Source organism: Ranitomeya variabilis, chromosome 2, assembly GCF_051348905.1.
Source record: "Ranitomeya variabilis isolate aRanVar5 chromosome 2, aRanVar5.hap1, whole genome shotgun sequence".
NCBI classification, from domain to species: domain Eukaryota; kingdom Metazoa; phylum Chordata; class Amphibia; order Anura; family Dendrobatidae; genus Ranitomeya; species Ranitomeya variabilis.
This window is the reverse complement of record NC_135233.1, coordinates 346,489,019-346,502,117: the sequence shown is the minus strand read 5'-3', so window position 1 is coordinate 346,502,117 and position 13,099 is coordinate 346,489,019. Positions and strand designations below refer to the sequence as shown.

At 43.6% G+C, this 13,099-nt stretch overlaps 1 protein-coding gene across 1 annotated transcript in view; it reads right to left on the bottom strand.

Annotated features, from left to right (window-relative positions):
- LOC143803746 (vomeronasal type-2 receptor 26-like) overlaps positions 1-13,099 on the bottom strand; it is a 58,652-nt gene that overhangs the window by 14,759 nt on the left and 30,794 nt on the right. The window contains exon 3 of the mRNA XM_077281521.1: positions 1,043-1,334. Coding sequence (XP_077137636.1) covers positions 1,043-1,334 — 292 coding nt within the window. The remainder of the gene's footprint in view (positions 1-1,042; positions 1,335-13,099) is intronic.

The following is a 13,099-nucleotide window of genomic DNA, read 5'->3' as shown; positions in this document are numbered from 1 at the left end:
TTAATATAATATTTCAGGAAAGATTTGAGACGCCCCCATAAGCATCGGATGGTCCCACCAAAAATATTGTGTTTCGCCGTCTTTCATCTAATCTGTAGAGGGGCCTTTAGGCTCCATTAATATAATATATGCATAAGCCAGAAAGAAGTGACCAAACTGTAGCTCTTGACAGATCCTGATAGAGTTAAGCAAAATGATTCGCAGAAGCCAGGACCAGCTGCCACATTGGTAGTTTATGGACCATGGCCATACAAATTTCCTCCTATCGTCAGGCATCTGGGTGCCTCTTCAGATTATCAGCGATTACATTGCATAGGCGTCCATCATCAGAAGAGGCGCCAGGGATGCTGGCAAATAAGAGTAGGTTCACTCGCTGGGCCCTGGTTCGGCCAACAAGGACTAACAAACTGGACTAGAGTCCTGAAAATGTTTTTGCTCAATTCTACCTATTGATTTTTAATGGCAGCTGTAATTCTGCTGGCAAAAAAAGTAATATATGCGCCTCTATCCTTAATTGATGTGAAGAAACCGAGCCTATGATGCAAATGTCACAGTCTAAACAGTAGATAAAGCTTCTTTATATGAGTAAATTCCATGCATTAACCCAAAAAATTGAGGCAAGTGCATGCGGCCAACATATTCCAAGAGACTTTTTGGTATACTTGACCTTCCTAATTTTCTATATAAGAACACATAGTCTGCTGCACTTCCCTGTACAGAAGGACTTGGCACAGAAAAAAATACACAAAATACTTTTTTTTAAATGAAACTAAGAGTCAAAGACTGAGATATGCCACCGTATGGCTTTGTTGTGGCACACATTAACACCTTCTATTGGAAGTATACATCTGGAAATACTCCAAACTAATTAATACTATGCTATTACTTCTTGAGAAGGATACAGTGCCTTACTAGGATGATGTATGAACTATGCATGCACCCTTACACACCAGTACAATTATTAGAGTACATGGCAATCATAGAGGGAGTTCTCTACTTAGGAACATATTAAATCACAGAAGGGCATCCTAAAGACACCTACCTGTGGGTAACCATAAATTCCAAATGTATTTGCTACCAGAAGAGAAAGAACTGAAGATGCAAACCCCACCACAGCTACCAGATGTTCTTGGCTTACACACTTATAATTAAGAATTTGGTAGCGACTTCCACTTAGTATTTCCATATAAGCTTTCAGCGTTTCAGCTTCGTTCATGAAGGATTCAAATAGGTGAATTCCCAAAGTGATATTTGGTAGAAGATCCTCGTTCCTATTAATTTCTTCAATGGCAAATAGAACTGTGAGAGCTGTCTGGTATTTTTCCTGATAGACACTAAAAAAAGAGAAACCGTGAGAAAAATCAGCATAGGAAATGTTTAAAAGCTCATGCACGTATGTTGTGTTTGTGTCAAGATAAGGGGCCAAGGTCCATCACAGCGGCCATTGCTCTGACAGATTGTCGAGGGCCTCGATTTGTGAGACAAGCTCTCTAAAACGTCCATATGCCTACACAAAGCACATGGACATCCTCTATTTCTTACCAGGAAGGTTTAGGCTTGAACAATGGCTGTCTGGAGTTGGAGGGTTTGGAGGACTTCTTGTTGCCTATGTGGGGAGAAGAGAGACCCTTGGCCACTGAGACCCCCTGATATAGCATAAAAATGCACTAGAGCCTGAAAATATAGCTGCAGAAAGGCGGTAAAAGTGGTATAATAGAGTTAGGAAAAAAACAGTTAAAGGGACTGTAAAACAGAAATCCAAGAATGACACAGGGGGATGTGGGAAGATGGCCCTGGAGGAATAAAGAGAAGACCCTAACCAGAACTCATAGGAGAGTGGTGCAATTATTCCCACCTATCCAATGTCTTCATATACCCACAGGGTTACCCCTTTGATGACCTTGCATGTATTGTAAGGGCATTGGTACTCTGCTGAGGCAGCAGTCTGGAGGACGGGTGACGTGATGAAATGACATCTGCAGAGAAGTAGACTACTGTGGAGTGCATGGTGTGACCTCTGAGATAGTGAACACAAAGTGGAGGACATAAGAAAAAGAAAAATGAAAAGAAAAAAAAATGTGCAGCAGATTTCGCCATGTCTACTTCCTATGGAAAATAGGCTAAAAGTGAGCTGCCTCATCTCTGAGTAGAGGGCATAGCCCACCAGGGAGAGAACACTTTTACTCACCTTGTGTCGAACCTTCTTTTTTTAATCAGATACATTTTTATTGAACATAACATTGTGTTGATATTCTAGTGACAGGGCTTATACTCAGAGTCCTGGGTCCCACTATGCTAATAAAAACTAAAAAAGTTTAAAACTAATCAAAGGCTAAAAATAAAAAAGTATGTTTGGTATTGACCTTTACGTAAAAATCCAAACTATGAAAATCTAAAGTTATGTGTCTCGCAAAATTGCGAAGGAAACCACATTTTTTTTCTATGAGGTTCAGAATTTTTTTTTAAGCTCCTAAAATAGATAAAAATAAAAGCATATTTGGAATCGCCGTCATCGTGCAGTCGTGGGGAATCATGTTGTCAGGTCTTTTTTGCTACTCAATGAATTCCATAAAAATAAAACCTAAAAAAAAAAGTTGCAAAATTGTGCTTATTTTATCAAAATGTCACCTAACTTAGAATTTTTTCACATTTTCTAGTACATCGTACTGTGAATTGAATGGGGACATACAGAACTACAATTCATCCTGCAAATAAAGCAATCTTTCATACGACTGTGGAGGAGGAAAAAGTGACAACGCCGTAACGAAAAATTGGCTACATCTTTATGGGGTTAATATGACAAAAATTTGATAATGAAGCCATTATAATCCAGTGAAATTCTATCTCATTTATTACAGAAGACTTATAGAACAAGACAGAATGGATCGATCGTCACTACTTACAATACTAAATTTCCAACTTTTGGCTTTATTTTGAATGTCAGCTTTTGCTTTTGAGCATCACGCATCATCCCATTAACTGATATAATGGCACCGATGATCATTTCTCCAGGATGGTATAGCCCTTGTCCTAACCCTTTATTTTCTGCAATTCCCAATGTTTTCAGAATAAAGAACAGAAGATATAATAGTATAAGTAATGACATATTTGCACCAGATATAAAATACATTATTAATCCAGCTCTTGATATCAAGCATGAGAATAAAAACAAAAATTCTGCTATTTTTCTTTTGGATATTGGTTGACGATTTATAGAAGAAATGCTCCATAAGCGACATGCACATTAATGGGATGACTGGTCTCTTTCATGTCAGTAATAAGTGCAGGGCAGGAACCAGAGATTTATAAGCCCAAGATCTGTGGAGTTGACGTGGAAGATTATTTTTCAGTAACTTGCTCCAATTATTAAAATGACAGGTTGATGTTCTTTTTCTATATTCAGTTACAGTGATTTTTTTTATGTTAGTTACTGTGTGAACACCCTCATACCTCCCAGTCGTGTACTTGGGAACTGTTTGGAATATTAAAAATAAGATGATTATAGTGTTTGTCCCTGACAACATCTGTACTCTATAGATGGACCAACCTCATATGTAGAGAATAGACAAAGCCGAACTAGAGGTCTCCAAGCGGTTTGTCCATTTTGGTCTCATGTGCCATTATATGTGGATGTGAAGATTGGACTAAAGAGGTCAATTAAGGGCCAGGTACCTACCACAGTGCCCCACCAGAATAGAGTGTCTCATTTGGTTCTTACTGCACTATCACATTGCAGAAAAAAAAAAATCCATACCCTCAAATTGGCTTTTTTTTTTTAGTCACCGCATCTCCACAAAAAATGCAATGAAAAGTGATCAAGATATCATGTAGACTCCAAAATGGTACTAATAAAAACTGCAGCTTGGCACAGAAAAAACAAGCCATCATACATCTTCATCAATAGAAAATGTAAAAAGTTCTGAGTCGGAAAATGGCGAAACAAACCAAATTTCTTTTTCAACAGGGTTCAGAATTTTTTTAAGCTCCTAAAATAGTTAAAAATAAAATTATATTTGGTATTGCCATAATCGTTTTGACCTGGAGGATCATGCTGTCAGGTCATTTTTGCTAGTCAATGAATGTCATTAACACAAAACCTAAAAAAAAAATGATGCGAAATTGTGTTTTTCTTTATGACCATTTCACCTCATTTAAACTTTTTTCACATTTTCCAGAATATTGTAACACAGGACAGGTGTTACTTACCACTATTTACCAGAGCAGGGGGGCTCCACTAGTGGCCAAAGCTCTCCTGCCCCCAGCCACCGGCTAATAGAAATTAGAGACTATGATTGGTATCAAATCAAATTCATTATGAATTTTCCACAAAGTTCAAATTCCAATTTTCCAATTGTTGGATTCATTGGGCAAGGAATTGGCTAAAATGCATGCTCCATTTCTGAGGTGGCTGAGGGCTGGTGTTATTAGTCTGGGAGGGGGACAATATCCATAGTTTCTTCCCAGCTTATTAAGATCAGCCTGCAGCTGTCTGTTTAGTCTTCGCTGACTATTAAAAATAAGGGGTATCCCACGTCATTTTTTTGTCCCCCTTTTTAATAACCAGTAAAGGCTACGCAGACAACTGTGAGCTGTTATTAATAGCCTGGGAACCTTTATGGATATTGACCCCTTCCCAGAATAATAACACCAGACCCCAGCTGTCTGCTTTCCCTCAGCTGGTTAGGGGGACCCCACAACATTTTTTTCATTAATTTATTTAGGTAGTGCGCGCTATTCCCAGATGGCAATGCTGACTACAACTGTCATCGGTGTCGCCTTGTCTCGCTCATCACAGGGAGACCAGGTGAGCATGATGATCGTTGGGTTACATGTTCATTAATCCGCCATGCTTATACGCTAATTATACCGTTTCATCTCTTATGTGACAGTTATACAGTCATATATAGTTAAAGTACAAGAAAAAGGGGGAGGAAATGAATCCATAAAGATAACCTTATGTCTTTTTAATAAAATTGCTTTATTTAACAGTGCAAGGCAAGAGGGCAATGGTGACAACATAGTCGCCCAATAGAAATATAAAAACAACTAATGCAAACAGAACACCGGGACCCATATCAGAAGATTCTTATTGTAGCAATTAGCATATTGGGTCAAGGTTGCAAGACAAAACAGGGGGACTCAGCCTATAGCAAAAAGGCCCATGTAAAAAAATCGCTGTGTCCCATACATAATAGTACCACAATCAACATACAATCTAATACAGCATAATGCAAAATGCAAGAAAAAAAGAGCGATAAGAAGAGTTAATACATCACCCCAGAATAATGGTATTTGGTAGGTGCAAAGTCCCGGTGTCCGCCCCTATAGTTATATAGTTAAAGCTCTCGGGCTGACAGTCCCACCCTTTTAAAAACGGTTTATGCACAATTAAAGGATGACGCGTTTGTAAATGAAAAGCCTTTTTTTTGTTTTTGTTTAGTTTTTTTTTTTACAATTGCTTAACTTTGGATCCACCGAACCACAGAGAAAGGTAGAAAAAAATCAGTCATATCTTATCACTCATAAAATTGTCACAAAAAGCATAAAGATACAACCCATGAAATAGGAAATAGACATTCTAATTTTCAGATATAGGGGAAGATTCATTAAAGCTTTTATGCTACAAAAGTAGAGTAAAAGCTTTGAAATGGCCAACATTTTTTTTTTGTTACTAGGAATTGTCCAATTTTTTTTTACTTTTGACTCCACTTTGGATCATGGCTGGTGTTAGGGAGGAGTGGAATGGGGCGTGAACACACTCCTCATCGAATTCACCAAATGGGCCAGCATTTTGTACACCAGAAATGCTACTAGTAGCGCTTGGAGGCACTCTCTACTCAGTGGCGTGCGTCTCTTAATGAATTTGGGGCCATGTACCCTGTCAAGACTGGCGTAGTGCAAGCTACCCACTTCATACAAATGCCAAATATATACATTAAAGCAGCACTCCATATAACACTGTGTACTTACAATTTCTATTTTTTCCTTTCTACCCCAGCTAATTCTTCTGTTTTCTCTTAGATCTATGACATCACGTGATTAAAAATGGACGCGCTGAGTCCTTCTAAGCTCTATGTAGAAACAGGACGTCAATTTTCTCTGTATGAGTCATGAGTCACTGCAAAAGTCCCTGGCAGAGGGGAGGAGCAGAGCAGCTGGGTCAGGAGTTAAAGAGGGGAATGATTATTTCAGGAAAAAGAGACTTCCTGTTTCTACATAGAGAAGAGAAAAGAGGAGAATTATCTGGGTAGAAAGGCAAAATGAGCAACTGTAAGTACACAGTGCTATATAATACAATGATTGCAATATATTAAGAGGATAAAAGCTTTGATGGGAAGAGTAGGAGGAGTGCTTTTTTAAAAATCTAGTTGTCCTACTATTTGTATTCAGTTCCACATCTTCTATGAGAATAGTGGATGTTTTTGCTCACTAGCCTAATGGACAGGCAAAATAAGAACCTGGAAGCATCCATAAGCTAGTCATTAGCCTGGCATGAATCCCATAGTACATTTCTGGGCATTAAAGGGGTTGTCCACCTTTGTGGCCAATTTATTTTTCTTCTCCTCCTGCTCTTGTTAGTGCAGCTTTCGTCAGAGACTGCAAAGTGGAGTATGTGACCAGACCTGTCCATCAGTCTCCTCCAATAGAAACCTCACATGAGACTGCTGCATTTCTCCTGTGGGAGAATGTCTTCTATTCAACGCGCTCCTGCTCTGGTCTTCTGCACACAGTGTACTCACTGAAGATACATTTACATGAAAACTTCACACAAAGAATACACAAAAACAACAAAACGGATTTCTTCACTGCAGGTATGCAAATTGCCTATTCGGAGAAAAAGAGGACTTGAACTTTATAGCGCCACCTGTTGGAAGTAGCGATCCTACAAGTCACAATCAACCCTTTAACGAGTCTTGCAATATGACTTAGGATAAATAGCCAAATCACTATCTCAATTCGCAGACACTGTGTTTTGTGCTGTTTACCCTCGTCAGTGCGAAGCATGAGAACTGATTTGGCTAGGTGAGAGGCTCTGGACTGAGGTCTAAGGGTAAGGTTTCTCCTTGTGGAAAATTACATACTAGCTCTGGCTTGTCAAGGTAAGGAGGCTAGTGATGAGCGAGCACTAAAGTCCTCGTTGCTCGGGTCGAGCAAATTGGAATACTTGGGTACTCGACCCAAGCAACGAGCCCAATGTAAGTCTATGGGAAACCTGAGTACTTTTACCGCGATGTCACACCCCCCCCCCCCCCCCGGAGGGTCCTTTTGAGGTCTAAAAATGTCTGAAAATGATGGAAACACTGCTCAAATGACATGGGAGCATCATGGGGATCGCCCCTGAAAGCATTTCTGACTCCAAGGTCACAGCTGTAAGCAATGTTGTCAGAGTTTCACGCCATTTTTACAGGTGCACCAAAAAACATACAAAAACGAGACTAAAATGGATTTTGCTGGGAAATATGTTAACCCCTTAATGACCGCCGATATGCCTTTTAACGGCGGTAGTTAAGGGTACTTAAACCACGGTGGAAAACAGTGGAAAAAGTATATAGCACCCCCCAGAGTCAGATTTTCTCTGTGGTAGCCGTGACCCCAGAGAACATGATTCGGGTCGGTTTTTACCGACCCCGGTTTTGTGATCACCAGTATTAACCGTTTACCGGTGACTGCAAAAAAAAGGGATTTTTGTGTACTCACCGTAAAATCCTTTTCTTCGGCCAATCATTGGGGACACAAGACCATGGGTGTTATGCTGCTGCCACTAGGAGGACACTAAGCAAATACACAAAAAAAGTTAACTCCTCTGCAGTATACACCCTCTGCTGGCTCTCTCGTCAACCAGTTCGTTGCCAAAGCAGTAGGAGCTCACAAACAGAATAGCAATAAAGACTATAAGCCAACGGGTTAACAGGGTGGGCGCTGTTTCCCCCAATGATTGGCTCTGAGAAAAGGATTTTACGGTGAGTACACAAAAATCTCTCCTTCATCTCATTGGGGGACACAGTACCATGGGACGTCCTAAAGCAGTCCCTGGGTGGGAAAACATCTCAACAGCTGAAACCTCGTGTACCCAATGCTGAAAGAATTAAGTGATTAAATGAGGCCTACAGATGCGAAACTGCCGATTGCAGAATCTGTGCCGACGGCCGCATCTGAGGAGGCTTGAACATGAATGTTGTAATGTTTAGCGAACATGTGAAGACTGGACCTAGTCGCAGCCTTACACACTTGCTGTGCGGATGCCTGGTGCCGAATGGCCCAGGAGGCCCCCACTGACCGAGTGGAGTGTGCCTTAATCCCTGCGGGGATAGGCTGGCCTTTGAACACGGTAAGCTTCTTGAATCGCTGAACGAAGCCATCTGGCTATCATGACCTTCGAGGCAGGTAAACCCATTCTGTGACCACCCGGAAGCACAAAAAGGACATCAGCTTTGCGAAAAGACGCCGTTCTGGAAATATAATTTCTGAGAGCCCTCACCAAGTCCAGAGTGTGAAGGGCTTTTTCAGTACGATGGACTGGAGTTGGACAGAACGAGGGCAGGACAATGTCTTCATTCAGATAAAAAGACGAGACGACTTTAGGTAAGAAGGACGGGGATGTCCTGAGCACCACCTTGTCCTGGTGGAAAATCAAAAACTGAGGTTTACTCAACAAGGCTGCCAGTTCCGAAACCTGTCTGATGGATGTTATTGCCACCAGAAAGGCAACTTTCCATGAAAGAAGAGCAAGGGAAACATCCTGTAATGGCTCGAAGGGAGTCTCTTGTAAGGCACTGAGGACCAAGTTAAGGTCCCAAGGTTCTAAAGGCATCTTGTACAGAGGGACGAGATGCGAAACTCCTTGCATGAAGGTCTTAACCTGAGGCTTGGAAGCTATCCAATGCTGGAAAAGGATGGAGAGGGCCGAAATCTGGCCCTTGAGAGGCCAGCGCTAGGCCTGAATCCAGACCAGCTTGGAGAAACTCCAGAATGGAGGGGATGGAAAACACCAACGGGGAAAGACCCCTATCTTTACACCATGAGAAAAAAGTTCTCCAAACACGATGGTAAATACGCATGAAAACAGGCTTCCTAGCGTTGATCATGGTAGATGCGACTTAGCGGGAGAACCCGGCTTGGGCTAGAATCCAGGATTCAATGGCCAGGCCGTTAAACTCAGAACTCTCAAGTTCTGGTGGCAAATGGGTCCCTGGGAGAAAAGGTCCGGAAGATCCAGTAACCTCCAGGGAAAGTTGGCGACGAAATGCATTAGCTCCGCATACCAAGCTCGGCGAGGCCAGTCCAGAGCGACAAGGATCACCGGAACGCCTTCTGCTTTGATTTTTCGGATGACCCTTGGGATCAGCGGAAGAGGCAGAAAGATGTAAGGGAGACCAAATTGGCTCCATGGAAGTATTAGGGCATCCGAGCAGAAGGCTAACGGATCGCGTGATCTGGCTACAAATGTCGGAACCTTGGCATTCTGCCTGGAGGCCATGAGGTCCACATCTGGAGTGCCGAAGCGCTAGCAAATCCCATGAAAGACCTCCGGGTGAAGAGACCACTCTCCTGAGGCTATGCCCTGGCAGCTGAGAAAGTCTGCCGTCCAATTCTCTACCCCCGAAATGTGAACTGCCGATATGAGCGATTGATTTGTCTTGGCCCATTGTAGAATGTGCGAAACCTCGGTCATCGCTCTTCTGCTGCGCACACCTCCCTGGCGATTGATGTACTCCACAGCCGTGGCGTTGTCTGATTGGATCCAGATGGGACGTCCCGCCAAGACGTGATAGAAACGATGAAGAGCCAGATTTATCGCTCGGATCTCGAGGATGTTGATCGGAAGGTTGGCTTCCTGAGCGTACCAACGTCCATGAGCTGTGTGGTGACGAAAAATTGCTCCCCATCCAAGGAGACTGGCATCGGTGGTCACTACCAGCCAGTGAACCGGGAGGAAAGACCTTCCCTGATCCAAGGACGATGTTGCAGTCCACCACCTAAGAGATCGCCTGATTCTGGGTGCCAGGCGAAAACGGCGACCAAGGGAGGCTGTATTCTTGTCCCATGCTGAGATCAAGGCCTGCTGCAGGGGACGGAAGTGAGATTGGGCAAATGGCACTGCCTCGATAGATGCCACCATTTTCCCGAGTACCTGCATGGCAAACCGCAGGGAGTGAGAGCTGTCATGATCTCAATGGCAAGAGAACATAGCATAAGCATATATAGGAACTAGCTCTTGGAAGATGGGAACTGAGCTGACCATGAACTAAACCTAACGCACAACTAGCAGTGGCCGGGTAGCATGCCTACGTTGATTCTAGATGCCCAGCCCAGCCGGAGGACTAAATAAAGCTAGCAGAGGAAAATATTAGTCCTAGCTCACCTCTAGAGAAATACCCCGAAAGGAGATAGAGGCCCCCCACATGTATTGGCGGTGAGTTGAGATGAAATAACAAACGTAGTATGAAAATAGGTTTAGCAAATTTGAGGTCCACTTACTACATAGCAGAAGACAGAAAGGGCACTTTCATGGTCAGCTGAAAAGCCTATCAAAAACACCATCCAGAAATTACTTTAAAACTCTGGCATTAACTCATAACACCAGAGTGGCAATTCCCGTTCACAAGAGCTTTCCAGACACAGTAACGAAACTACAGCTGTGAACTGGAACAAAATACAAAAACAAACATGGACAAGAGTCCAACTTATCTAGTAGTTGTCTAGGAGCAGGAACAAGCACAGAGAGGCTTCTGATAACATTGTTGACCGGCAAGCAACTAACAGAGCAGCAAGGTTATATAGCGACTCCCACATCTTGATGGGAACAGGTGAACAGAGAAGATGAAGACACCAGTTCAATTCCACCAGTAGCCACCGGGGGAGCCCAGAATCCAAATTCACAACAGTACCCCCCCCTCAAGGAGGGGGCACCGAACCCTCACCAGAACCACCAGGGCGATCAGGATGGGCCCTATGAAAGGCACGAACCAGATCGGAGGCATGAACATCAGATGCATTCACCCAAGAATTATCCTCCTGGCCGTATCCCTTCCACTTGACCAGATACTGGAGTCTCCGTCTGGAAACACGAGAGTCCAAGATTTTCTCCACAACGTACTCCAACTCACCCTCAACCAACACCGGAGCAGGAGGCTCAACGGAAGGCACAACCGGTACCTCATACCTGCGCAATAATGACCGATGAAAAACGTTATGAATAGAAAAGGATGCAGGGAGGTCCAAACGGAAGGAAACAGGGTTAAGAATCTCCAATATCTTATACGGGCCGATAAACCGAGGCTTAAACTTAGGAGAAGAGACCCTCATAGGGACAAAACGAGAAGACAACCACACCAAATCCCCAACAGAAAGCCGAGGACCAACACGACGGTGGCGGTTGGCAAAAAGCTGAGTCTTCTCCTGGGACAACCTCAAATTGTCCACCACCTGCCCCCAGATCTGATGCAATCTCTCCACCACAGCATCCACTCCAGGACAATCCGAAGATTCCACCTGACCAGAGGAAAATCGAGGATGAAACCCCGAATTACAGAAAAACGGGGACACCAAAGTGGCAGAGCTGGCCCGATTATTGAGAGCGAACTCCGCCAATGGCAAAAAAGCAACCCAATCATCCTGGTCAGCAGACACAAAACACCTCAGATATGTCTCCAGGGTCTGATTAATCCGCTCGGTCTGGCCATTCGTCTGAGGATGGAAAGCGGACGAAAAAGATAAATCTATGCCCATCCTAGCACAGAATGCCCGCCAAAATCTAGACACGAATTGGGTCCCTCTGTCAGAAACGATATTCTCAGGAATACCATGCAAACGAACAACATTTTGAAAAAACAGAGGAACCAACTCGGAAGAAGAAGGTAACTTGGGCAGAGGAACCAAATGGACCATCTTAGAAAAACGGTCACACACCACCCAGATGACAGACATCTTCTGAGAAACAGGCAGATCTGAAATAAAATCCATCGAGATGTGCGTCCAAGGCCTCTTAGGAATAGGCAAGGGCAACAATAATCCACTAGCCCGAGAACAACAAGGCTTGGCCCGAGCACAAACGTCACAAGACTGCACAAAGCCTCGCACATCTCGTGACAGGGAAGGCCACCAGAAGGACCTTGCCACCAAATCCCTGGTACCAAAAATGCCAGGATGACCTGCCAACGCAGAAGAATGAACCTCAGAGATGACTCTACTGGTCCAATCATCAGGAACAAACAGTTTATCAGGTGGGCAACGATCAGGTCTCTCCGCCTGAAACTCCTGCAAGGCCCGCCGCAGGTCTGGAGAAACGGCTGACAATACCACTCCATCCTTAAGGATACCTGTGGGCTCAGAGTTACCAGGCGAGTCAGGCTCAAAACTCCTAGAAAGGGCATCCGCCTTAACATTCTTAGAACCCGGTAGGTATGACACCACAAAATTAAACCGAGAGAAAAATAATGACCAGCGCGCCTGTCTAGGATTCAGGCGCCTGGCGGTCTCAAGATAAATCAAATTTTTGTGGTCAGTCAATACCACCACCTGATGTCTGGCCCCCTCAAGCCAATGGCGCCACTCCTCAAAAGCCCACTTCATGGCCAAAAGCTCCCGATTCCCAACATCATAATTCCGCTCAGCGGGCGAAAATTTACGGGAAAAGAAGGCACAAGGCCTCATCACGGAGCAGTCAGAACTTTTCTGCGACAACACTGCCCCAGCTCCGATCTCAGAAGCGTCGACCTCAACCTGAAAAGGTAGAGCAACATCAGGCTGACGCAACACAGGGGCAGAGGAAAAACGGCGCTTAAGCTCCCGAAAGGCCTCCACAGCATCAGGGGACCAATCAGCAACATCAGCACCCTTCTTAGTCAAATCGGTCAATGGCTTAGCAATATCCGAAAAACCAGCAATAAATCGACGATAAAAGTTAGCAAAGCCCAAAAATTTCTGAAGACTCTTAAGAGAAGAGGGCTGCGTCCAATCACAAATAGCTTGAACCTTGACAGGATCCATTTCAATGGAAGAGGGGGAAAAAATATATCCCAAAAAGGAAATCCTCTGTACCCCAAAAACACACTTAGAACCCTTCACACACAAAGAATTAGACCGCAAAACCTGAAAA